Source organism: Hylobates moloch, unplaced genomic scaffold (genome assembly GCF_009828535.3).
Source record: "Hylobates moloch isolate HMO894 unplaced genomic scaffold, HMol_V3 SCAFFOLD_6, whole genome shotgun sequence".
Taxonomy (NCBI): domain Eukaryota; kingdom Metazoa; phylum Chordata; class Mammalia; order Primates; family Hylobatidae; genus Hylobates; species Hylobates moloch.
The window spans coordinates 117,665,513-117,690,673 of NW_026652281.1; the positions used below are offsets into that span (position 1 = coordinate 117,665,513).

A 25,161-nucleotide genomic window follows, 5' to 3' on the forward strand; every position below is an offset into this window, starting at 1 on the left:
TTTTTTCTCTTTTTTAAAAATTTAATTGAACTTTTATACTTAAAACATTTTAAAAAATAGAGATGGAGGGTCTCACTATGTTGCCCAGGCTAGTCTCAAACTCCTGGCCTCAAGTCATCCTCCTGCCTTGGCCTCCCAAAGTGCTGGGATTATAGGCATGAGCCACCTTGCCCAGCCATCCCTTTATCATGTTCCACACTTTATATGTAAAAATCCTATGAGCTCTGTCTTCAAAAAATGCACGTAATTTGACCATTTCCCCCCACCTCTACTATCCTGATCCAACTGTCACCATGTTTTTGTGTGGGTTTTTTTAAACAGCTTTATATTGAGTTGTGGTTCACAACAAATAAAATTCACCCTTTTAAAATATTCAATTTAGGCTGGGCATGGTGGCTCATGTCTGTAATCCCAGCACTGTGGGAGGCTGAGGTGGGCAGATCACGAGGTCAGGAGTTCGAGACCAGCCTGACCAACATGGTGAAACCCTGTCTCTACTAAAAATACAAAAATTAGCTGGGCCTGGTGGTGCATGCCTGTAATCCCAGCTACTCAGGAGGCTGAGGCAGGAGAATCACTTGAACCCGGGAGGCGGAGGTTGCAGGAGCCGAGTTTGCGCCTTTGCACTCTAGCCTGGGCAACAGAGTGAGACTCCATCTCAAAATAAATAAATAAATAAATAAATAAATAAATGTATTCAATTTAGTGGTGTTTATTATATTACCAGACTTGTGTAAGTATAACCACTCTTTAATTTTAGAACATTTTTATCACCCCAAAAAGAAATTCTATATCCCATTAGAGGTCATTCCCCTTGACCACCCCACTTCTAAGCAACCACAAATATTTGTGTCTCTATCTATCATCATTTCTTTTTTTATTTTTATTTTTGAAATGGAGTCTCACTCTGTGATCTTGGCTCGCTGCACCTCTGCCTCCCAGGTTCAAGTGATTCTCACACCTCAGCCTCCCGAGTAGCTGGGGCTAATTTTTTTGTATTTGCAGTAGAGACAGGGTTTTGCCATATTGGCCAGGCTGTTCTCGAACTCCTGACCTCGAGTGATCCACTCACTTTGGCCTCCCAAAATGCTGGGATTGCAGGCATGAGTCGCTGCACCCAACCTCACCATCACTTCTTCCTTTCTTTCTTCCTTTCTTTCTTTCTTTCTTTCTTTCTTTCTTTCTTTCTTTCTTTCTCTTTCTTTCTTTCTTTCCTTATTTCCTTCTTTCCTTCTTTCCTTCTTTCTTTCTTTTCTCTCTCTCTTTTTTTTTTTTTGATGGAGTCCTGCTCTGTCACCCAGGCTAGAGTGCAGTGGCATGATCTTGGCTCACTGCAACCTCTGCCTCCCAGGTACAAGTGATTCTCCTGCCTCAGCCTCCCGAGTAGCTGGGATTACAGGCGCTTGGCACCGCGCCTGGCTAATTTTCATATTTTTAGTAGAAACGGGGTTTCACCATCTTTGCCAGGCTGATCTCAAACTCCTGACCTCATAATACATCCGCCTTGGCCTCCCAAAGTGCTGGGATTACAGGCGTGAGCCACTGCACCCGGCCTCCATCATTTCTTGACTGGGCTATTGGTATAAATTCCCAACGAGTCTTCTAACTTACTCTCTATAGTTTACTTTCAACATAGCAGCTAATGTGATCCTTTAAAAATGGAAACCAGTTTATGTTACCCTCTGTCAATATCCTCAGGTGGCTCTCTATTTCACCTGAGTGAAAACCAAGCTTCACAGCGGCCTGTGAGCCTTAAACAATTGAAACCACTTGCTATCTCTCTGATATCATTGCCAATATCTTCCAGGGCCTTTGTACTGGATGTTTCCTCTTCCTGGACTGCTCTTCCAGCAGATAACTGCAAGGCTCACTCTCTCACCTCCCTTAAATCTTTGCTCAGAAGTCACCTCATGTGAGGTCTATTCTAACAACTATAAACTTGCAATCCTTCACCCTCATGCCCAGCAATCCTTCACCCTCACGCACAGCAATCCTGACTGCTTTGGCTCTGCTCTATTTTCCCCGTAGCACTTACCATCATCTAGCACGCTATACTTTCTTCTCCCCACTGCAATGTGAACACTTTAAGAGCAGGAACTTTTGCCCCTTTGCTCACTGTAAGTGCTTTGTCCGCAGCACTTCCAAAGTGCTTGTCAGGTAGTGGGAGCTCAATAAATAATTGTTAAATGGATGAATAAATGAATGGCCAGAACATTCCAGGCAGAGGGAAGAACAAGAGGCAAAAGAAAGAATGGCTAGAATATGTTGGGGGTGATGTTGGTGTACAAGGTGGAGATGACAGTAGAGGAGGCATAGGGAGTTGCTGACCATGTCTCCCTATGTTCTCTGTCTCAAGTTCTAAGTTCTCTTCCTATTTCTCTGTCTCCTTTGAAGACCCTGCTTTTCTCCATCCTGAAATGTTGACTGATGTTTCCAAGTTTCCTTCTTTAGCACGGTCTCTTCTTTCTCCCCTCCTGGCCTGGGTGAACTTACTCATGGCTATTCATCGCTATGGTTTCCACAGGCATTTCTACACTGATGGCTCCCAAATTCTTACATCCAGGCCAAACCTGTCCCCTAAGATCTAGCCCCTATGGCTAACTGCCTGCTGGACTGTCCGCCTGCGGGTGGCTCTAAGCAACCTATGCCCAGTCTTCTTTTTTTTTTTTTTTTTGAGATGGAGTCTTGCTCTGTCACCCAGGCTGGAGTGCAATGGTGTACTATTAATGTCAAACCCAATTCTTAATAAAACCTTATAGACAAATATATCCAATTTTAATCAGTTTGACCATAAGGTAAGAGTCTCATAAACCTTTTGTAACCCTTTATATATTTTTTCTTTATTTTTTAAGACAGAATCTCACTTTGTCACCCTGGCTGGAGTGCAGTGGCACACTTTCAGCTCACTGTAACTTCTGCCTCCTGGGTTCAAGTGATTCTCCTGGCTCAGCCTCCCAAGTGTCTGGGATTACAGGCACTATATCCCATTAGAAGTCACTCCCCTTGACCACCCCACTTCTAAGCAACCACAAATCTTTGTGTCTCTATCATCATTTCTTTTTTTATTTTTATTTTTGAAACAGAGTCTCACTCTGTGATCTTGGCTTGCTGCACCTCTGCCACCATGCCACCATGTCCTGCTAATTTTTTGTATGTTTAGTAGAGATGGGATTTTGCCATGTTGTCCAGGCTGGTCTTGAACTCCTGACCTCAGGCAATCCTCCTGCCTCGGCCTCCCAAAGTACTAAGATTACAGGCATGAGCCAAAGTGCCCAGCCTATATTTTTCTGTTAAAGAGCAGATCAGTCCTCTAAGAAAACTCTATATTGCTTTTATTCCAATGTTCAATTTATGGAAAAATTGAATACCCCTTTAACTTTAGCCAATATGTCCACAGACAGAATTTATATTTCACAAACCTGCCACAACTTGCTCAAAGCTTCTATTTTTCCCTATCCAACTCAAAATAATACTTTAACCCCCTAAACTAGGCAAAAAAAAAAAAAAAAATCCACATTCCTGTGCCTCCTTATAATCTTTTGCCAAAACACATTCACTTTCCTTACACACTTTCCATGTAAAACTGTTTCTCTACTAGTCTCAATTGCATATGTTACAATGTTAAGTCTCAGCAACTGTCTTTATTTTTTGGTGAAAAACCTGGTAAGTAAGCAATTTTAATTATGTACCAGGTGTGGAGCCTAGGACATCAGACAGAAGTGCAGATAAAGTCTGACCTTTCCAGCATAGCTAGAGGGCATGGCTAACTCCACATGTCTCTAGGCATTATCTAGAATCTAATGGTTCCAAAGCAGGTAAGTTGAACAATGATCATATCAAGGAAGCAGTTTATGTAGTTTAGTAAACTCAGTATCTGACCTGCCTAATTTGGACCACATGTCTAAATTTTGAAGACATTTTTATTTTACCAATAATCTTTAAAACTGTCTTTATTTCCCAAGGATTACTAAAGTCATATGAACTAAAAGGCATTAAAGTTTTAATTTTTCTGACAAAATATTTAAGTGCTTTTTCTTTAAGCCAATTAATTAGAGTTCTTTTATACAAACATTGCACACACACAACATATGTAAATAGACAGACAGAAGAAGATCCAGTAGTTGTAAGCTTTTCCATTTGCCAGTTTTTACGTTTTTCTTTTCTTTTTTTTTTTTTTTGAGATTAGCCAGGTGTGGTGGCAGGCGCCTGTAGTCCCAGCTACTCAGTAGGAGAATCGCTTGAACCTAGGAGGCAGAGGTTGCAGTAAGCCAAGATTGCACCACTGCACTCCAGCCTGGGTGACAGAGTGAGGCTCCATCTCAAAAAAAAAAAAAAAGTAATATAACTGATTGCAATATGCTGTGAAGACAAGTAAAACAGAGAAAGAGAGCAGATATTGTTGTTGAGGATTGATATGCATACGGGTTGACTATCTTTTTTTTGAGACAGAGTTTCACTCTTGTTGCCCATGCTGGAGTGCAATGGCGCAATCTCGGCTCACCACAACCTCTGCCTCTCAGATTCAAGTGATTCTCCTGCCTCAGCCTCTGGAGTAGCTGAGATTACAGGCATGCACCACCACACCCGGCTATATATTTTTTTTCCCATTTTATGAACCCTATCACGACTTACACAGACCATCTATGACATGCTTGGACATTCCGACTTGTCTTATATTTCCCTCTTTCCTAGGTCTGTTTCTGTTCCCTGAACTGTAAACTTGTGACTAAGATACCTAACCTCCTGAAATTGTAGCCCAGCAGGTCTCAGCCTCATTTTATCCAGCCCCTGTTCAAGATGGAGTTGCTCTGATTTGAATGCCTCTGACAAATGCACTTTACAGCTTTTCTTTTCTTTTCTTTTTTTGAGACAGAGTCTCACTCTGTCACCCAGGCTGGAGTGTAGTGGTGAGATCTCAGCTCACTGCAACCTCTACCTCCCAGGTTCAAGTGATCCTCTTGCCTCAGCCTCCCAAATAGCTGGGATTACAGGAGCATGCCACCACACTTGGCTAATTTTTGTATTTTCAGTAGAGACAGGGTTTCACCATGTTGGCCAGGCTGGTCTCGAAGTCTGGAGACCTCCAGTGAGCCATCCACCTCGGCCTCCCAAAGTGCTGAGATTACAGGCATGAGCCACCATGCCCAGCCATTTTATGGCTTTTCTGGGCATATCTGAATTGTGGGCATCACTATTCTTGCACTGGGGGTCCATTATTAAGTAAAATAAGGGTTACCGAACACAAGCACTGCTATATGGTAACTGTTGATCTGACAACCCAGACAGCTCCTAAGTTACTAACGAGCTAGTAGTGCCTATAGTGTAGATACACTGTACAAAGGGATGATTCATATCCTGGACATGTGATGGGTTACAATCCAAACAGTTAAAACTTTAGGTTGGGTGCAGTGGCTTATGCCTGTAATCCCAGCACTTTGGGAGGCAGAGGCAGGTGGATTACCTGAGGTCAGGAGTTCACAACTAGCCTGGCCAACATGGTGAAACCCTGTCTCTACTAAAAATACAAAAATTAGCACGTGTGGTAGCGCATGCCTGTAATCCCAGCTATTCAGGAGGCCAAGGCAGGAGCATCACTTGAACCCAGAATGCAGAAGTTGCTGTGAGCTGAGATCAAACCACTGCACTCCAGCCGTGGTGACAGAGAGAGACTCTGTCTCAAAAAACAAAACAAAACCAAAACCAAAAAACTAATAAAAATTAAAAATAATAAATAAATAAAATGTTGCAGTATTTGCACATAACCTACATACATCTCCCACATGCTTTAAATCATCTCTAGATTACTTACAATTCCCAATACAATGTAAATGCTATGTAAATAGTTGTTATACTATATTGTTTAGGGAATCATGACAAAAACATTGTATAAAGTTACCTTCAGGCTATTATCTAAAGTGTATATGAAACATAAATGAATTTTGTATTCAGACTTGGGTCCCATCCAAATCTATCTCATTATATACATGCAAATATTCCAAAATCTGAAAAAATCCAAAACTTCTGGTCTGGAGCATTTTGGATAAAGATAGTCAACATGGCTGGGTGTGGTGGCTCATGCCTGTAATCCCAGCACTTTGGGAGCCCAAGGCAGGCAGATCACCTGAGGTTGGGTGTTCAAGACCAGCCTGACCAACATGGAGAAACCCCGTCTCTACTAAAAATACAAAATTAACCAGGTGTGGTGGTGCATGCCTGTAATCCCAGCTACTTGGCAGGCTGAGGCAGGAGATTCGCTTGAACCCAGGAGGTGGAGGATGCGGTGAGCTGAGATTGCGCCATTGCACTCCAGCCTGGGCAACAAGAGTGAAACTCTGCCTCAGAAAAAAAAAAAAAAAAAAAAAAAGGATAGTCCACCTGTATAACATATCAATCCTCAACAATATCAGCTCCCTTTTTTTTTTGAGATGGAGTCTCGCTGTTTCGCCCAGGCTGGAGTGCTATGGTGTGATCTTGGCTCACTGCAACCTCTGCCTCCCAGGTTCGAGTGAGTGATTCTACTGCCTCAGCCTCCTGAGTAGCTGGGATTACAGACACATGCCACCACACCCGGCTAATTTTTGTATTTTTAGTAGAGACAGGGTTTCACCATGTTGGCCAGGATGGTCTCAATCTCTTGACCTCGTGATCCGCCCACCTCAGCCTCCCAAAGTGCTGGGATTATAGGCGTGAGCCACCACACCTGGCCCAGATATATTACCCTTAAAAAAAACTTTTTTTTTTTTTTTTGCAGTCAGAAATGTTATATCACCACTACTGCCTTAGTCAGCTCAGGCTACCATAATAAAATACCATAGACTGGTGGCTTAACCAACAGAAATTTATATATATTCTCACAGTTATTTCTCACACATAAAAAACTATCTTTTATGTGTTTCCCCCAACCCCCACTGGATTGGAATTCCCTAAGGGCATGGATATTTCTGATTCATATTTGTATTCCAGGCTTTAGCACAAGGACTGAGATGAAATGTGGTTCTGTAACCATTTGATGAAGTGTGATCAGAGCTATTCAAGGGAAGAAAAAAACTGCCTGGAGATGATTAATTCTCTGATACTAGAAATCTCTCAACTGGCTGGTTGAAGGCCCCTTGGGGACATTCCAGTGAGTGTCCAGCTAATTTAACTGTTTTCTGACATATTTTGAGTCTGGTTCTGGTAATGTCTGTAACTCTCTTATCAATGTCGATTTCCATTCCCTATTCCTATCTGTGTGGCTCTGGACATTGGCCAGAGGCAGGTGCTGGGCCTATATGCCTCCTCCCACCTCTCTCCCATGCTCCCTGTGAAGCAGGCATCTAGCTCTCTGATGGATGTGGCTGCATCCTCATTGAAATGAAGAAGGGACTCAGAAGAAACAGCACCTCTTGATGGCTGATGCTCTAGGTCTCTGAGCTAATGTGGACTAGAGGACACATCCTGTTTATTCTGAAGTTTCGAAGAGTCTGAGATGCTTTCCTATTTGCCAATCAGTCAGCCGGAAAAGGTTATCTACACATGTACTAACAGAACACAGGATCTCTAATTCAGAGACCGACTGTATCTTGCGTCAGTTCCCCAGGACCAAATTCCCCATTATGTCGGGGAGTGACACAGTGAAAGCCTCCGGGTGTAGAGAGGTTTTACAAGAGAGGAACCCTAATATTATGAAACTCAGAGCTTGTGCAGGATAGGAGGCTGTCCCTCTTCCTTGAGTGGTAAGGGAGACAGAGAGGGAGAGGGAGGGTGCGTGTGTGTGTGTGTGTCTGTGTGTGAGAGAGAGAGAAAATAAGGAAATAAGCAAATGGCTGTGGGTTTTATTACCTTTGAAAGGGAGCAGCTAGCTCTTGGGAAGTGCACAGGAGAGGAAATATTTTGTATCTTCCAAATATCATGCAAATACCTTTTAATCCAGATGCCAATAATCTGCTCAGAAAGCCCTGACTGCACACTCATTGTTTCTGCCATGTAGCCCTAGCCAGTAGTCCTTTCCTGGCTCCTTCTATCCCCGCAGTTCTTTTCTTGAGGAGGACAGATAGGGTTTCTTAGGGAGTTAGGATGAAGAAAGCCTAAGTATGATGAATTCCCTATCCAGCACTGTGCCCAGCACATAGCAGACATCCAATAAAGGTCTGTTAAATGAATGACACGGACCCATTGTGTAAGATTTTAATAAAGGTGGGGCAAAGGGTTGAATTGGTCGAAAAGTCCTCAACGTCCTGACGGGACTCCCCTGAAGCCAAGGCAGTTTGAGCCCATTCGTTATTCTCTCTTGGATCTTAGGCAAAGCCCCGGGCCCCTTGGAGCAGCACCAGGGTTCCCGACACCCCCACCGACAGGGTCGAACGTGCACAGGCTGGGACCACGCCGGAGTTCATTGAGCCCTCTTGGGGGAGGCCAGTTCCAGGGACCAGGAAGGGATTCCCGTCCAGTGTCAGGTTATCCACCTCGGGCAACTCCTCAGGCTGCGGCGCCCTGTTCAGTCTGTTGCAGCTGAGATCGAGCACTCTGAGCTTGGCTGGCAGTCCTTTAGGCACCTGTTGCAGCCCAGCGAACGACAGATTGAGGGAGTTCAGGGCGCTGGACCACATGCATCTCGGAGTGCTAGGGTTTACGGTGGAGCGCAGCGAGTTGTGGCTGAGGTCTAGGCTGTGGGGCTGCACACCTGCGGCCGCCAGTGCGGCGCACACGCCTGTGGGCGTCTCCATTCCCGTGTTGCGCAGCGCTAGATTCTGGAGGGCCGGGAACTTGTGGGGACAGAGAGCCGCGATCAGTCCGCGTTCGCCCAGTCCAGGATTGTCAGACAGGTCTAGGCTGGTAAGGGCAGGGAAGGCGCGAACCTGTTCGCAGGAAAAGGCAGGCGAGTGTGCTTGGGCAACGCTCAGTACCTTGAGGCCTGGCTTGAGCCACTGCTGCAGCTCGGCGAGCCAGGAACGCCCTGTCGCCCACGACACGTTGCGTAGGCGCAAGCTGGAGAGTGCAAGTCCTGTGGCTTCCAGAGGCAGCGGAGGCATGGTGCCGGTTATCTTTAGGTCCTCGAGCGTCAGTTCCTTGAGGCGGGAGTACGCTAGCACACGCAGGGCGCCTACCAGTAGCTGAGCAGGAACCTGTGCGGCTCCCACTGTGAGCCGCCGCACGCGGAGAGCCTTGACTGTGTCAGCATACTGCCGCGGGTCGGCGTCCGCATCGACGCGCTTTAGAAACGGCTCTAGGCTGAGACCGCCGGCACGGATCTCCACCTCTACTGCAGACACACACTGGAAGGCTTCGGACCAGTCGGGCTGAGGTTCGGAGAAGTTGCAGACGCAGCGGAAATCTTCATCGTCCAGCTCACAAGGTTCTGGCGTGGTCGCAGAGACGTGCACCAGCGGCAGCAGCAGCAGCAGCAGCAACAAGCAGGACGCGCGCTCCTGGGGAGAGAGCAGTGGTCTAGGAGGCCCCATCCGACCCCTATGGCTCCCGAGTGGCACGCGTTCGACCCCAAGACCCTACACTCACCATGGTCGATAAGTCCTCCGAGCCTCTGAGCTCCAGACAGGCTCTGGAAGTGCTTTAGCTTCTTTCCTACACAGCGGCACCCGCCGGCTTCCAGGCTTCACACTTGTGAACTCTTCGGCTGCCTCTAAGAGTTTATGTAATCCTGGGATGTCATTCAGTTCCCTCCTCTGTGAACCCTGATCACCTCCCCACCTCTCTTCCTCCGAGCCAGCCCCCTTCCTTTCCTGGAAATATTACAATGAAGGATGTTTCAAGGAGGGGGGCCGTAACAGGAAGGATTCTGCAGGGCATCTAGGATTCTGTGTTTCCTGGCAGTTTCCTGATGACTCAGGCGCCCCAGGCGGTGAATGCCCTGATGACTCGGGCGCCTAAGGCTTCTCTGGTGGGTATGGGAAAAGGATGATCCTCAGTGCCTTAGGCCAGTCCCATACTCTGCACTATCCAACCCGCCAATCCCCCCACCTTATATCCCAGAGAATCTACTTGATTCATTACTTTGACTTCTTCCTTGTCTTGGTTTATGTTGATCTCCTGCCACCCAAATCCAAGTCCCTGAATATCCTCAGATATCTAACTGCATGTTTTGTGGAAGAGATTGTGAACCTCATCTGTTGGCACCAAGGGGAGTAGAATTAGGTTCAAGAAAAGGAAGTTGGTCTGAAGAAAAAAATTCCCCCTTCCTTTTTTTTCTTTGCTCCTTTGATTAAGTAATAACTTTCTTTTTTTTTTTGAGATAGAGTCTCGCTCTGTCGCCCAGGCTGGAGTGAAGTGGCATGATCTCGGCTCTGCAACCTCCGCCTCCTGGGTTCAAGCAATTCTCTGCCTCAGCCTCCGGAGTAGCTGGGATTACAAGTGCCTGCCACCACACCCAGCTAATTTTTGTATTTTTTAGTAGAGACGGGGGTTTCACCATCTTGGCCAGGCTGGTCTTGAACTCCTGACCTTGTGATCCACCCGCCTAGGCCTCCCAAAGTGCTGAGATTACAGGCGTGAGCCACTGCGCCCGGCAGTAATAACTTTCTTAAAAGTGGAGGTATTTAACAGAGACACATTGGCCAAGTCTCTGGGTCACTTATACTATCCGTTTTCTGTCCTGAAATTGTGAAGCAAGGTATTTTGAACCAGTTTTCCCACTTGCACGTTGCTCTCTCCTGCCCTCCCCTCAGTACAATCTCTGTGCCCTAGGAAGGAAGGGATGGGACTATGTTGAATGAGGATTAATTAGTAACTCACCAGTTTTGCAAAAAACAAACAAAAACAGAAAACAAAACAAAACGAAAGAACAGCAAACAAAACAAAATGAAAAAACAACAAATGTCCCAGAGGATAAGGAGCTATGCATTTACAACAGCTCTCACAGGTCCACATCCCTAGACCTCTGGGGAAAGAACTATATGAAAGTCTTTTTTTTTTTTTTTTTTTTTGAGACTGAGATTTGCTATGTTGCCCAGGCTGGAGTGCAGTGGCATGATCTTGGCTCACTGCAACCTCCGCCCCCCAGGTTCAAGCGATTCTCTTGCCTCAGATTCCTGAGTAGCTGGGATTACAGGAGCCCACCACCACGCCCGGCTAATTTTTGTAGTTTTAGTAGAGACAGGGTTTCACTATGTTGACCAGGCACTCCTGACCTCAGGTGATCCGCCCATCTTGGCCTCTCAAAGTGCTAGGATTACAGGCGAGAGCCACCACACCTGGACTGAAAGTCTTTTTTATTTTTATTTATTTATCTGAAACGGAGTTTTGCTCTTGTTGCCCAGGCTGGGCGCGATCTCAGCTCACTGCAATCTCCGCCTCCCAGGTTCCAGCAATTCTTCTGCCTCAGCTTCCCGAGCTGCTGGGATTACAGGCATGTGCCACTACACCCGGCTAATTTTGTATTTTTAGTAGAGATGGGGTTTCTCCATGTTGGTCAGGCTGGTCTTGAACTCCCAACCTCAGGTGATTCACCCGCCTCAGCCTCCCAAAGTACTGGGATTACAGGCGTGAGCCACCGCGCCTGGCAGAAAGTCTTTTTTAAATTCTTACTTCCTCTTTAATTGAGAAGTAGCTGCAGACTTGTCCCCAGTCCAAACAAGAAGGCTCATCACTGCCCCCTGAGGGTCCTGTTGGGCATACCCCAATGCACTGGGCCACGCCCTGGTGCCATGCTAGGCCTCTGTGATATCCCTGAGGACCAAGATGTGAGTATATCTGACTCGAAGTCAGATAGCCAGTCTTGGAATCCCAGCTTTACAACTGAGGTTGTGAGACTTGGGCCCCCGTTTTGTAAAATGGAGATGATAGTATTACCTGTTTGTGAGTAAAGTCTTTGGCACAGAACCACATCTTTTCAGTGTAGTCTTGATGACTAGTCTTCTTTCTCAGAGTCTCTGCTTTCAGAGAACTCAGGCCACTGAAGTCTGACCCCTCATCATCTTAGGGGAGGCTCTCTGGGTGGGGAGTTCCAAGTTAAGAGGGGCAATGATGGTTCTGCAAAGATCTCCAACTCACAGCTTGATTCAACAAGTATCTATCATTTGTCTACCAAGTACTAGGGTTGGTAGAAAGCCCTGGGACACAGACATGACCAAGACAAGTCCCTGAAGTGCTCCAAGAGGTGGGTAGAGCAAACATGAACCCAGAACTTCAGTCCATAGTGCAGAGGGCTCTTACAGAAGAGAAACCAAAGGCTTGTGTTGTTGGGGGAGAGGGGCAGGGGGGAGGAACATGGTCTGGAGAAAGGAACAGCCAGCCCTGTACAAGACAGGACATGGGGCTGGTTCTTACAGGGATAACAGTGTTGCCAGACAGATAGATACAGAAAGCCAATTTGGGCAGCTGTAGCTGTCTGAGCAGACACTGGGCAGAATATAGCTTTTGACTGGGAACTTGTTTCATCTTCCCCACCTGGAGCACCTGTGGGTTTTGTTGTTGTTGTTGTTGTTGTTTTTTGAGATGGAGTTTCACTCTTGTTGCCCAGGCTGGAGTGCAATGATGCAATCTTGGCTCACCGCAACCCCCACCTCCTGGGTTCAAGCGAGTCTCCTGCCTCAGTCTCCTGAGTAGCTGGGATTACAAGCATGTGCCACCACGCCTGGTTAATTTTGCATTTTTGGTAGAGACGGGGTTTCACCATGTTGGTCAGGCTGGCCTCGAACTCCTGACCTCAGGGGATCCACCTGCCTCCATCTCCCAAAGTGCTGGGATTATAGGCATGAGCCACCTTGCCGGGCCAAGTGTGAGTTTTAGAAGCTAGCCTGGGTTAGGTGCAGTGGCTCACGCCTGTAATTCTAGCACTTTGGGAGGCCAAGCTGAAAGGATCATTTAAGGCTGAGTTCCAGGCTGTGATAAGCCATGATTGCACTACTGCACTGCAGCCTGGGCAACAGAGCAAGACCCTGGTTCAAAAAAAATAATAAAATAAAAATAAAAAAGTTTTTCTTGGAGAAATAAGAAAATAAAATTTTTTTAATTAAAAAATTAAAAAAAGAAGCCAGACAGTTGCATGAGGAAGGGATCAAGATTCAGGCCCTATCCCTGGCCAGAGCATGGTGCACAGCAGGTGCTCAGTAAATGGCTCTCCAGAGGCTGGATGGATACTGGGAGAGAAGATATGGAGGATGGAATGATGGCCTGTAGATATTTTAACATGCTGTTTTGTGGAAGAGATTGCAGACTTCATTGATTAACTCCAAGGGGTGGAATTAAGTTCAAGGGAAAGAAACTGGTTTTAAGAATAACCTTTTTCCTAGATTTGTACTTAATTGAACCTTTGCCTAAGTTATATAGCTTTTTAAAAATTAGAGGTTTCCTGTAAAAATTCTTAGGTGCCACCAGGACCCTAATCTTCTGGAGCTGCCAAGGGGGTCTGGGAGCAGACAACATCAAACAATTACACTATAACTTAATGATAGCTGTGAAAAGGGTTATGAAGAAGCTGGGTCATTGGTACAATGGTTCTGAGTAGGTGACACTGGACTTGAGATGTTGAGAATGGTGTTAAGGGAAGGATGCTGGCAGAGAGAAAAGGTAAGGATGCAGGCAGAGAAAACAGCTTGTGCAAGAGCCTCCCCCAGGAGTGGGAGTAGGGTGGAGGAGAAAAAGAGCAGGGCTTGTTGACAGAGAGAAGGTCCCAGAAGAGGTGAGTCCAGATTGGAGAGGTACGCAGGGGTTAGACCATGTAGGGCTAAGTTGGCCACAATTCCAATTTTGAATGTGAGGAACATGGTTTTTTATTCACTAGTATTTCCTCAGTGCCTAGTAGACTAGTGGCGCTTAACATTTGGTGAAAGATCTTATCCTAAAAATTATGGGAATTCAGTTTTATGCAGAGAAGTGAAATAATGATATCTTTCTCCTTTTTATCACATATAAAATGAGAATAATGGTCATTGTGGTGAACATTCTGTAAAGCAAAAATAAAATTCTAAGCCCCACCCCCCCAACCATCTCAATGGACTTCCTCCTCAGCCAGGGCTCTTTTATTTTATTTATTTATTTTTTTTTTTGAGACGGAGTCTCGCTCTTTCACCCAGGCTGGAGTGCAGTGGCGCGATCTCGGCTCACTGCAGGCTCCGCCCCCCGGGGTTCACGCCATTCTCCTGCCTCAGCCTCCCTTGTAGCTGGGACTACAGGCGCCTGCCACCTCGCCCGGCTAATTTTTTTGTATTTTTAGTAGAGACGGGGTTTCACTGTGTTAGCCAGGATGGTCTCGATCTCCTGACCTCGTGATCCGCCCGCCTCGGCCTCCCAAAGTGCTGGGATTACAGGCGTGAGCCACGGCGCCCGGCCAGGGCTCTTTTAAAATTTAACCCGAGTGACCGTTTCAGGCCATGATGGGAAGTGGGGGTTGAACGTGCCTCATTATACCTCTCCAGCATTAACATCAACACAGACTTTAAGTTTGATAAGAAACGTTTTACAACCCATTCTCTCTGAAGCCTAGGATTTGAAGGTTTCCTCTGCAAATAAGAACTTGGGTTTCCGCAATCCTTTATTTTAACCCAGACATTCCTTTCTATTGATTTCAGGTCTTTACAGAAACTCAACCAATTGTCAACCAGAAAAATTTAAAATCTACCTATAAGCTGGAAGCCCCCCACCGTCCCACTTCGAGTTGTCCCGCCTTTCTGTTTTCCCACAAACCAATGTCTTTCTTTCTTTGTCTCTTTTTCCCCCTCCCCTCCCTTCCCTTCCTTTCCTCCTTCCTTCCTTCCTTCCTTCCTTCCTTCCTTCCTTCCTTCCTTCCTCCTTCCTTCCTTCCTTCCTTCCTTCCTTCCTTCCTTCCTTCCTTCCTTCCTTCTTTCCTTCCTTCTTTCCTTCCTTTCTTTCTCTCTCTCTCTCTTTCTTTTTCTGTTCGGAATAACGATCAAAATCCTAAGGGAAATTGAACACTCGAACAAAGGATTATTAGCAAAGCAATTTTACTTCTGCGCAGAGGGGTGTCTGCTTGGCCAGTCGCCATGAGAGCACACTTGAACAAAGGGGCACGAGAGCCTTTATTCTTGACGCAAGTCCTGCCCCTGTACCCTTTCCCCATTGGCCGGGGTCGGGTCATACAATCTAAAGTAATCCCGGTTGGCTAAACATTTGATTTTTTTTTAGGTAATGTGGGCCCGTAAAAGAAAGTGGAGAGGAAAGGGGAAGGGGTGCCTGTAATGAACTAGAAAGTTAGTCCTCTTTCCAAATAAGGAAAGGAATGTGAGCTGGTACTGATAACGTCTGGTACTGTGGCATGCCTCGGCATCTAACGAAGGCAAAAAGGAAAAAAAGGAGAAAAAGGGGCCGGGTGCGGTGGCTCACGCTTGTAATCCCGGCACTTTGGGAGGCCGAGGCGGGCGGATCACGAGGTCAGGAGATCGAGACCACAGTGAAACCCCGTCTCTACTAAAAATACAAAAAATTAGCCGGGCCTGGTGGCGGGCGCCTGTAGTCCCAGCTACTCGGAGAGGCTGAAGCAGGAGAATGGCGTGAACACGGGAGGCGGAGCTTGCAGCGAGCCGAGATCGCGCCGCTGCACTCCAGCGTGGGTGAGAGAGCGAGAGACCCCCTCCCAAAAAAAAAAAAAAAAAAAGGGAGAAAAAGGAAAACAAAAGTGTGTGTGGGGGAGTACTATGAATTAAAGAATACAAGATTGATCGAATTATTTGAAGAGAAACCTCATCATATCCCAGATTTCTTTCTTTCTTTCTTTTTTTGAGACAGAGTTTCGCTCTTGTACCCCAGGCAGTGGGGCGCGATCTCGGCCCACTGCAATCTCCGCCTCCCGGGTTCAAACGATTCTCCTGCCTCAGGCTCCTGAGTAGCTGGGATTACAGGCACCCACCACTACGCCCGGCTAATTTTTGTATTTTTAGTAAAGATGGGGTTTCACCATGTTGGCCAGGCTGGTCTCAAATTCCTGACCTCAGTTGATCCACCCGCCCCGGCCTCCCAAAGTGCTGGGATTACAGGCGTAAGCCACCAGGCCAGGCCCAACCAGCGTATTTCTTGAATGAATTGAAGTCTCATATCTCCCTAAAATATGTAAAACCAAGCTGCACCGGACCACCTTGGGCACATGTTCTCAGGACCTCCCGAGGGCTGTGTCAAGGGCCATGGTCACTCATATTTGGCTCAGAATAAGTCTCTTCAAATATTTTACAGAGTTTGACTCTTTTCGTTGATAATTCAATGACGCTTCAAGCGTTTTTGGCAGCTCTCATCAGTGGGATCCGCATTAATGGTGAAACGAACGGCATCGTGGCGCTTCCCGGAGTTCGGGGTTGTTTTGAACGTTCATCTAGAGCGTATTGTGGGTGGGGAAGTTCTGTTTGCTGAGTAGATTGTGACACTGCTAGCTTGGGGCACTCGAGGTCAGGGATGAGAGACTTTTTTTCCTAGAATTCGTAAGACAGAGAATCAATCAGAGGCGGAGCGGCGCCTCTGGCTCTGGTCCGGTGGTGCAGCGTCTCTAGCCCTCGCCCCGCCCACCGTCCCCGCGCTGCGTCCACTCGCCGAGCCCCGCCCTCACCGAGCACCCACCCCGCTCCTCGCGCAGTCCCCGCCTGGTCCCGCCCTGTGCTGAGGCTGCGCAGTCGGTGCCATCTTCTACGCCCCTGGGAGCGTTGTGGCCGCTGTTTCCTTCAGCTTTCCTCCTCCTGCTCCACCATGTGGAGCCGACGGCAGGGCCGCCTCCGGCCCACGGTCTGCGGGGTGGAGGAGCTACGGCGCCGCCGGCGGGAGCGGGAGGCAGGTGTGGGCGGCCGAGGGAGCGTGGGGGTATATGGCGGTCGGAGATAGGTTGAAACCCCTGTCTCGGAGCCGCGGGTTCTGGGTTCTGGTCGTCCTTCCCACGCTCAGCCGGCTCCTCTGCCCCCAGCACTGCGGAAGGCGCGGAGGGAGCAGCAGCTGGTCAGCAAGAGGCTGCTGAGAGACGACGCCCCAGAGGAAGCTGGAGAGGGATGTGTGGCTGCGATCCTCGGGGAAACCGAGGTGAGGGGGCAAGGCAGGGTGCGCTGGAGTCCACGCCCGCTGGCGGCAGACTCCTGGGAGTACTCGAGGTCTGCCCCAAACCTGAACGCAATCCGCTCTACACTTCCATGCATCCAGTGGGTCAAGCCAGAAACGGGAATCATCCTGCACAACTCTTTGACCCACAACCCCATATCGATCCATCATCAAGTCCTAGTTGTTTACCTCCTGAAGAGCTTTGGAGTCTTTACATGCCTCACCATCGAAGCTGCCACCACCACCTCCTCTCTGGATACTACTGCAATCTCCTAAAAGGTCACCCTGCATCTATGCTTGTCGCCGTCAATACGTCCTTTAAAAACAACGTGGAGACCAAAATCTTTCCTGTGCCTCGCAAAGCATGGCATGGTCTAGCCTCTTCCTAACTCCAATTTTATCAGTTTTCTCATCCTACCCACCGTCCTCTTTTCAGTTTCTGCAACGATGTATCGGACTCGTGTCTCAAGCCCTTGGCATTCGCTACGTCTAACGCGGGTTTCTTTTGGTATTCTGTCTTGAGAGCCTATTTTTTTTTTCTTTTCTTTTTTTTTTTTGAGACAGAGTCTCGCTTTGTCGCCAGGCTGGAGTGCAGTGGCATGATCTCGGCTCACTGCAACATCCGCCTCCCGGGTTCAAGCGATTCTCAGCCTCCCGAGTAGCTGGGATTACAGGCGCGCGCCACCACTAATTTTTGTATTTTAAGTAGAGGCGGGGTTTCACATGTTTGTCAGGCTGGTCTCGAACACCTGACCTCGTGATCCACCTGCCTCGGCCTCCCAAAGTGCTGGGATTACAGGCGTGAGCCACTGTGTCCGGCCACCTACTTGTTTCTTGTAGAATATTAATCATTATCTAATGGTTTGTTTATTGTTATTTCTCCAACTAGACTTTAATTGCAGGAAAACCTAGATCCTGTGTTGTCATTGAAAACCCGGTTGCCTGCACAGTATCTGGCATATAGCTAAGTACTCAGTATTTATTGAATGAGTGAATGAAAGGATTTATTCAGCAAGCATTGAGTATCCCCTGTATTTGTATTATGTTTACATACATAGTTTACCGTACATACTATGTTGACATATATATTATCAACTTATTCCTAGGTTGTACTATTCCATTGTGTGTTTACTTTATGCCAGGACACTGTGCTGGTCACTGAGGTACATAAAGATGAAAGGTTAGAGTCCCTTTCTTTTTTTTTTTTTTTTTTTTTTTTTTTTGAGACGGAGTCTTGCTCTGTCGCCCAGGCTGGAGTGCAGTGGCGCAATCTCGGCTCACTGCAAGCTCCCCCTCCCGGGTTCACGCCATTCTCCTGACTCAGCCTCTCCGAGTAGCTGGGACTACAGGCGCCCGCCACCACGCCCGGCTAATTTTTTCTATTTTTTAGTAGAGACGGGGTTTCACCATGGTCTCGATCTCCTGACCTCGTGATGCGCCCGCCTCGGCCTCCCAAAGTGCTGGGATTACAAGCGTGAGCCACCGCGCCCGGCCAAGAGTCCCTTTCTTTGAGGTGCTCACAGCTCGGTGAAGAAGACAGATGTCACAAGGGAAGGAAACATTAGAAACAAGAGAAACTCCTAAGTCTCTCAAAAAGAGCTGACTTCCCACAGGGAATGAGGAGCAGAAATCTGAAGAGAGTGGGAAGCTGGAGAGGGTATCCAGGCAGAAGGAATAGCATGTGCAAAAGCTCGGAAGTGTAAAAAAAAAGAAAAAAGAAAAAAAGCTCATGTTATGCTAGTTGTTGTTAGAGTGTAGGTTGCATGGGGAGAATGGCTGGAGGAGTAGGTTTTGCCAGGCTGAGAGGTTTAAATATCCTTGAAAGAACTCTGTATGAAGGCAGGATAGATGTTATTCTCATTTTCAGGTGAGGAAACTTAGGTTCAGGTCCCATGTGGAGTAAGTGGCAGGTATTGTATTAGAACTCAGTTCTGATTCTCTGTCCACTCCACTGCAAGGTAGATGCTTATTAGTTGCATTAGTGTGAATAACAAGTTCTGGAGGTGTGATGTTGGAAGGCTCACAGGTGAAGTGGGCAGAGAGAGACTTAGGACTTGCTTTCTGGGAACTATGTGTTCTCCTTTCCCTGCCCTGAACTCCAGGTGCAGCAGTTCCTGCGGCAAGCCCAGCGGGGGACAGAGGAAAAGGAGAGAGAGGGGGCTCTGGTCAGCCTTCGTCGAGGCTTGCAGCACCCTGAAACGCAGCAAACCTTCATCCGGTCAGTGTGGGTGGTGTGGGGAGGGAGGAGTTGGGGCTCTGAGGGATGGACCACAAGCTAAGCAGGGCTCTGGTACTCACTCACATAGGCTGGAGGGCAGCATGCGGACCCTGGTCGGGCTCCTGACCAGCAACCAGGCCCTGCTGCAGCTTGAGGCGGCTCGGTGCCTGCATGAGCTCTCTCACTCCGAGCAGTCCACCGTTGCTGAGGCCTGCCTGCCAGCCACTTCCTACCTCCTCACCTACCTCTCCGGTCACAGCTCAGACTTCATAGTAAGCCCTGTCCCTTCCTATCTTGTTCTTAGTTTAGATTTTAAAATTGTGCTTTTGGGACCAGTTTGAGCTGGCAGGTAGGAGGAAGAAAACATGTTTGCCCTTATGCCTACAGCCATGGCTACACCCATCATCTCCCCACCCTCTTGTGAGCCTCAAGGATAGCTGCTCCAGCGTCCCCATCACCTCCCCTCCCCATCTCCCCACACCCAGCCTGGCATGAAACAGGCCAAGCCCAGTGCTTTTGTTGCCTGTTCTCAGGAGCTGTGTCTGTATACGCTGGGTAACCTGATCGTGGAGAGTGAGGCTGTGAGAAGGCAGCTCCTGCCACAGGGCATTGTTCCAGCCTTGGCTGCCTGCATCCAGGTGACTCCTTTCTTCCTCCCTGGGCAACCAACCCTTCCTTTGCTCCTCCCCACATGCTCCATCTACTTTGGTTAGGTAGTTCCAGCCTCTGCCCTGGGCCAAGGGGCTGAAAGTCTCTGAAGACCTTATGACCCAGCTTCCAGTCAGATCCTTACCCTGTCTACTTCCAGTCCCCCCATGTGGCTGTGCTGGAAGCTCTCGGATATGCCTTGTCCCAGCTTCTACAGGCTGAGGAAGCTCCAGAGAAGATCATTCCGTGAGTAAAACTGTCTTTAGATGTGCAGCCAGAGGTGACCCACTCAGTAGTATAGCTCCTGGATGCCTGAATGATTTCCAGAGCTGTTGCACATTTTAACTTCATGTGTCTGGCTAGGAAGGGCTTTGGGTTTGGACACTTTCCCATCTGGGCAGGGCTTTGGGTTTGGACACTTTCCCACATGCTATCAGGGTTTGGTAAGAGCCACTGGCATCTTCCTGGTTCCTACTTACAGCCCTGCTTCTGCCAGCAGCTCCATCTTGGCCTCCACTCTCCCTCAGCACATGCTACAAATGTTGCAACCTGGCCCAAAGCTGAACCCTGGGGTCGCTGTGGAATTTGCCTGGTGCCTTCATTACATCATCTGCAGGTAACAGGGCAATTGGGAAAGTATCACAGATCTTTCCTGGGGCTCCCTTCCATGACATTCAACTCTTTGAACTTGTGTCTGGAATTGCTATAGTGTTTTCCTCCCTCCACTGTCTTCTCTTTTTGGAGCCCCGTAGACCCACAGATCTTAGCTGTTTCTCTTTTTTTTTGAGACAGTCTCGCTCTGTCACCCAGGCTGGATGGAGTGCAGTGGTGCAATCTCAGCTCACTGCAACCTGTGCCTCCTGGGTTCAAGCGATTCTCCTGCCTCAGCCTCCTGAGTAGCTGGGATTACAGGTGCGTGCCACCACGCCTGGCTAATTTTTGTATTTCTAATAGAGACGGAGTTTCGCCATGTTGGCCAGGCTGGTCTCGAACTCCTGACCTCAGGTGATCCACCCGCCTCAACCTCCCAAAGTGCTGGGATTACAGGTATAAACCACTATGCCCAGGCAACTGCTTCTCTTCTTAAAGGTGGAATTGACTATATACATAGGGACTGCTTGCTTCCTGTTGCCCAGCCAGGTCAGCAATCCTCTGCTCATTGGCCATGGGGCTCTGTCTACTCTGGGGTTGCTGCTGTTGGACTTGGCTGCGGCTGTCCAGAGAACCGAGGACGCAGGACTGGAGCTGGTAGGTGAAGATGTCAGGTGAAATTCTGGGAGATGTTTCCTGATAGTCCGGAATGCAGGCAACCTCTTCCTTCTTACACCTGACCCCCCAATTTGTCTTTGCAGCTGGCATGCCCCGTGCTTCGATGTCTAAGCAACCTGCTAACTGAGGCAGCAGTGGAGACTGTGGGAGGGCAAATGCAGCTCAGAGATGAGCGTGTTGTGGCAGCCTTATTTATCCTTCTGCAGTTCTTTTTCCAGAAACAGCCCAGTCTGCTCCCTGAGGGCCTCTGGCTCCTCAACAACCTCACTGGTACGCACCATAATCTGCCCAGGCCTGGACATTTGGATAATGGGGATATTTCCTCATGGCCTAGGCTGAGGTGGGTAGTATTGACAGGGGTGGTGGGGGAAAGCAGTTTTTCACCCTGGTACTTCTCTTCCAGCAAACAGTCCTAGTTTCTGTACCTCCTTACTCTCCCTGGATCTGATTGAGCCTCTCTTACAGCTGTTGCCAGTATCTAACGTGGTGAGCGTAATGGTATGTATTGGGGTCACTTGAATCCAAGATCTGGTAGTCAGATTGTATGGGACAGCAGTCCTGAGCCCTCAGATGTACCTTTAGTTGAGAGCCAGCAGGTGGTGGTGTGTGGCCTCAGGGCCCAACCAATCTAGGTGTGTGTCCCTTAAACTGGATTATTTATCCTTGGACAAATCAACTAACCACCTTAAGCTTCAGTCTCCTCACTTATAACTGGGGATAATCTTGCATCATAGGGTAGTTGTAGGAGTATGAGAACATGCATGTAGAAGAGCTTGGCATGGTGCCTGGGCATGTGGTCACCATGTCATATATTTTAGCTGTTATGATCTTTGTGTTTCATTCTTTGTAGACTATATATGTGTCTATCTGCAGGTGCTCACAGTTCTGTGCAATGTTGCAGAAAAGGGTCCTGCTTACTGCCAGCGGCTGTGGCCAGGGCCCCTGCTTCCCGCCTTGCTGCACACACTAGCCTTTTCTGACACTGAAGTAGTAGGCCAGAGTTTGGAGCTGCTGCATCTGCTGTTCCTGTATCAGCCAGAGGTATAGGTTTCTGGCCCACCCCCGCAGTCGCCCCTGTTCTGAAGCCACACAGTGTCTCCCTTCCCGTCCAGTCCTAACTATAGTTGTTTCTCTGGGCCTGGCTAACCTATATAGATTCCATGTCAGAACCTTCATCCTCTTGTGGGGGAATGTACCCTCTAAAGTGGGCTGACCCATGAGGCTGTGGGAATTGAGTCTTAGGACACAGAGACCAGGTGTGTTGAATTTTCTTCCCTGCCCCTAGGCTATTCAAGTCTTCCTGCAGCAGTCAGGGCTGCAGGCCCTGGAAAGGCATCAGGGAGAGGCCCAGCTCCAGGATCGTGTGTATGCTCTCCAGCAGACAGCTCTTCAAGGGTGATCTTGTTTCTCAATGTCACTCATTCCCCTCTCTCTTAACATCAAGCTTGTTTGTCCAGTAGAGCCTCTGGAGATTTAGGATCATAATGAGGTCTCATGTTCTCTGCTCCCACACCTCAGCCAAGACCTTTGGGTCCCAGCTCCTCTTTCACTCAGCACTATCTAGGCAGGAGGACCAAAAGGGACTCAGTGTGGTCTACTTATTCTGGGGCCCTAGAATCCCTGCCCCCCACCCTTCATTTTTGCTTCAGCAGCTGGTAGCTTTTGATGAGACAGAATAAAGTTTTATTTTTATATTAAGCTACTTTGCCTCAGTGGTTGCACAATAAGGGGTAGAGGGTAGATGAGGACAAGAACACCCTGAGAAAGTATTTTACAGCACAAGCTTTATGAGGAATAGGAGAACACATTTTTTTCACATTATACTAAGTCCAGCAGAGCCCAGGCTCTGGGGCTGTTGCTCTTAATCCTCAGTGGAGGCTTCAGGCTTTACCACTTAATACGTTCTCCAGGGCTCTGGTTACCTGATCAGCACTGAAGTTGTTCAAAGGGACATTCTTCTCTTGGCCAAATGCTGAGGAGAGAGAGGGAGGTGTCTTTACCTATTCTGCACCGTGGAGGCTACCAAAGTAAAATAAAAGATCTTTGTCTTTATCTTAGTCTTGTTAAGATGGGAAGAGTATTAAAGAGATATGATCAAAATACATTTGGTATGCCTAGAATTAATACAATAGGTCTCAAACACATCTAGGAAGCCCAAGTCCAAACAGAATTTTGGCTGATTCTGGATGGCCACAATGGGTTGTTTCAGGGAAGCTTTCGTGGGCACTGTAGGCATTTATTATTAACTACTGTGAGCAATGTATTGCATGGGTCCAGCCTCAGCTGGGTGCCCATTCTCTCTCTCTCTCTCTTTTTTTTTTTTTTTTAGATGGAGTCTCGCTCTGTCACCCAGGCTGGAGTGTAGTGGCGCGATCTCCACTCACTGCAACCTCCACCTCCTGGGTTCAAGCAATTCTCCTGCCTCAGCCTCCTGAGTAGCTGGGATTACAGGCACCCGCCACCACGCCCAGCTAATTTTTGTATTTTTAGTAGAGATAGGATTTTACCATGTTGGCCAGGGTGGTCTCGAACTCCTGACCTCTGGTGATCCACCTGCTTCAGCCTCCCAAAGTGCTGGGATTACAGGCGTGAGCCACCACACCCGGCTGGGTACCCATTCTCTAGGCTCCCTTAGGCTATCTAACATAATACCCAGCACAATACACTAAAGTTACTCGTGTCTATCTCCTCCTGTAGTCTACTGGCTTTTGGAAGGAGAAGCTTTTTTCCTCCTCCAATTATTAGTGCACGTCTAATGTCTACTGTGTCTCACAGATGTCTACTCTGAGAACCAGTCTGCTTAAGGTGGTCACTCTCCTCCACCTCCTCCTGACATTCCCAGGGCACCATATAGTTAAAAGCTGTGATTAAAATCCTGTTATTCAGTATGTATAAACATTTATTGCATACCTACAATGTGTTAGGCAACGTGATAGGAAAATTTCATTTTGCAATACATTGCCATGCCAGTCTTAGAGGAATAAGTGCATTCTAGGAAAGGGGAATAAATGTAAAGGCTCAATCCTGTTATACTCTAGCTGCATTACTTTAGATATGTTCCACAGTTTTGATTCCACTTTCTAATCTCTACAAAGAAAAGAACACGCTTCCTCCTAACTAATGAAGATTAAATGAGTTAGGCAGGGAAGCACTCAGCACAGGGCCCAGCTCTACGTGCTCAAAATTACTGAGATTCTCACACACTACCTGGACTGACACTGGCTACACGTTATTTGGAGAAACTATATTGACTAGCTTCTCTCCTGTCTGAAGTCCATTCTTAACTACAAAAACATCAGCTCCCGGTCCCTACGCAGGATTCGGTCAGCCTCCATACTTACGTTGCCCGGAATACAACGCATCATATAACCCTGCGAATATAAATTTCTTCATGGAAACAAGATCAACAGCAAGGCTAAAGTCTGCGTTCTAGTTTCTCCACGGGTTTCTGCACGACCTTGGGCGGTCCCTTCTCTTCTCAAACCCTTGCTCCCCTACCGGAGCCCCAGACCCCTGGCGTCCCGCACTCACCGTAGCGGGCCCAGAGCTTGGGCTGCACATCGGAGCATTCGCGGATTAGGATGGGTAGGTCGGGATTCGCCTTCTTCAGCTCCACATAGCGTTTCTCAATGAAGTCCCTGCGGGGCCGGAGAAAGCGCCGCGCGTGCTGTGGGCGCGGGCTTCCCTCAACTTCAGGGAGGTCAAGGTCGTGACCCTGGCGTCCCGAAGCCCGCCCGCCTCACCACGCCGCGCCTCACCTGACACCCTGGCTGCCGGGCGAGCGCTGACATAAGTGGATGCGAATCTCACGCAGGCCCAGCTTTGCCCCGATTCCTCGACTCGCTGCGGCCGCCGCCATCCTTGCTAACACCGAAGTCCCCAGTTCCAGGTCTTCGGGCCAAGTTTTCCGGTCTGACCAACCGCGGACCCTAAAGCCTAGGCCATAGGCTGCATGAGGCAGGGGCGGGGTAAAGCTTGGCCAATGATATGAAAGTATTGTAGGACCGCTGCGAGGTCAATTTCTTTGCGCTCGGGGTTGGTCAGAAGGAAAAACAGGAAGCGGA

The 25,161-nt window shown here is 48.1% G+C and overlaps 3 protein-coding genes across 10 annotated transcripts in view; 1 reads left to right on the plus strand and 2 right to left on the minus strand.

Moving 5' to 3' along the window:
• TMCO6 (transmembrane and coiled-coil domains 6) overlaps positions 1-22,799 on the plus strand; it is a 54,755-nt gene extending 31,956 nt beyond the window's left edge. The window contains exons 1-12 of one of the 7 annotated variants that reach the window (XM_032158101.2): positions 16,546-16,708; positions 16,835-16,947; positions 19,065-19,180; positions 19,269-19,452; positions 19,714-19,818; positions 19,989-20,074; positions 20,310-20,444; positions 20,965-21,076; positions 21,181-21,367; positions 21,501-21,595; positions 21,971-22,138; positions 22,383-22,799. In XM_032158101.2, coding sequence (XP_032013992.1) covers positions 16,624-16,708; positions 16,835-16,947; positions 19,065-19,180; positions 19,269-19,452; positions 19,714-19,818; positions 19,989-20,074; positions 20,310-20,444; positions 20,965-21,076; positions 21,181-21,367; positions 21,501-21,595; positions 21,971-22,138; positions 22,383-22,496 — 1,500 coding nt within the window. In that variant the 5' untranslated portion in view covers positions 16,546-16,623 and the 3' untranslated portion in view covers positions 22,497-22,799. Of the gene's footprint in view, positions 1-16,545; positions 16,709-16,834; positions 16,948-19,064; positions 19,181-19,268; positions 19,453-19,713; positions 19,819-19,929; positions 20,075-20,309; positions 20,445-20,964; positions 21,077-21,180; positions 21,368-21,500; positions 21,596-21,970; positions 22,139-22,382 lie in introns of those variants that run through there. The other 6 variants (XM_032158103.2, XM_032158102.2, XM_032158104.2 and 3 more) reach the window with 6 other exon arrangements.
• Positions 8,153-9,877, minus strand: CD14 (CD14 molecule). Its single transcript, XM_032158107.2, has 2 exons — positions 9,496-9,877; positions 8,153-9,407 (listed from the first exon to the last, which is right to left on the minus strand). The coding sequence occupies exons 1-2, from the start codon at positions 9,496-9,498 to the stop codon at positions 8,277-8,279; spliced, it is 1,134 nt and encodes a 377-aa protein (XP_032013998.1). The 5' UTR covers positions 9,499-9,877; the 3' UTR covers positions 8,153-8,276.
• A 64-nt stretch (positions 22,800-22,863) lies between the features above and the next one.
• On the minus strand, positions 22,864-25,118 carry NDUFA2 (NADH:ubiquinone oxidoreductase subunit A2). Of its 2 annotated transcripts, none has more exons than XM_032158108.2 (3): positions 24,856-25,118; positions 24,629-24,735; positions 22,864-23,069 (listed from the first exon to the last, which is right to left on the minus strand). In XM_032158108.2, exons 1-3 carry the CDS (start codon positions 24,954-24,956, stop codon positions 22,978-22,980), a joined length of 300 nt encoding a protein of 99 aa, XP_032013999.1. In that variant the 5' UTR covers positions 24,957-25,118; the 3' UTR covers positions 22,864-22,977. The 2 variants fall into 2 exon arrangements, with proteins under 2 accessions (XP_032013999.1, XP_058295903.1); XM_058439920.1 differs by having other exon boundaries at positions 22,864-23,116.
• Positions 25,119-25,161: the final 43 nt, after the last annotated feature.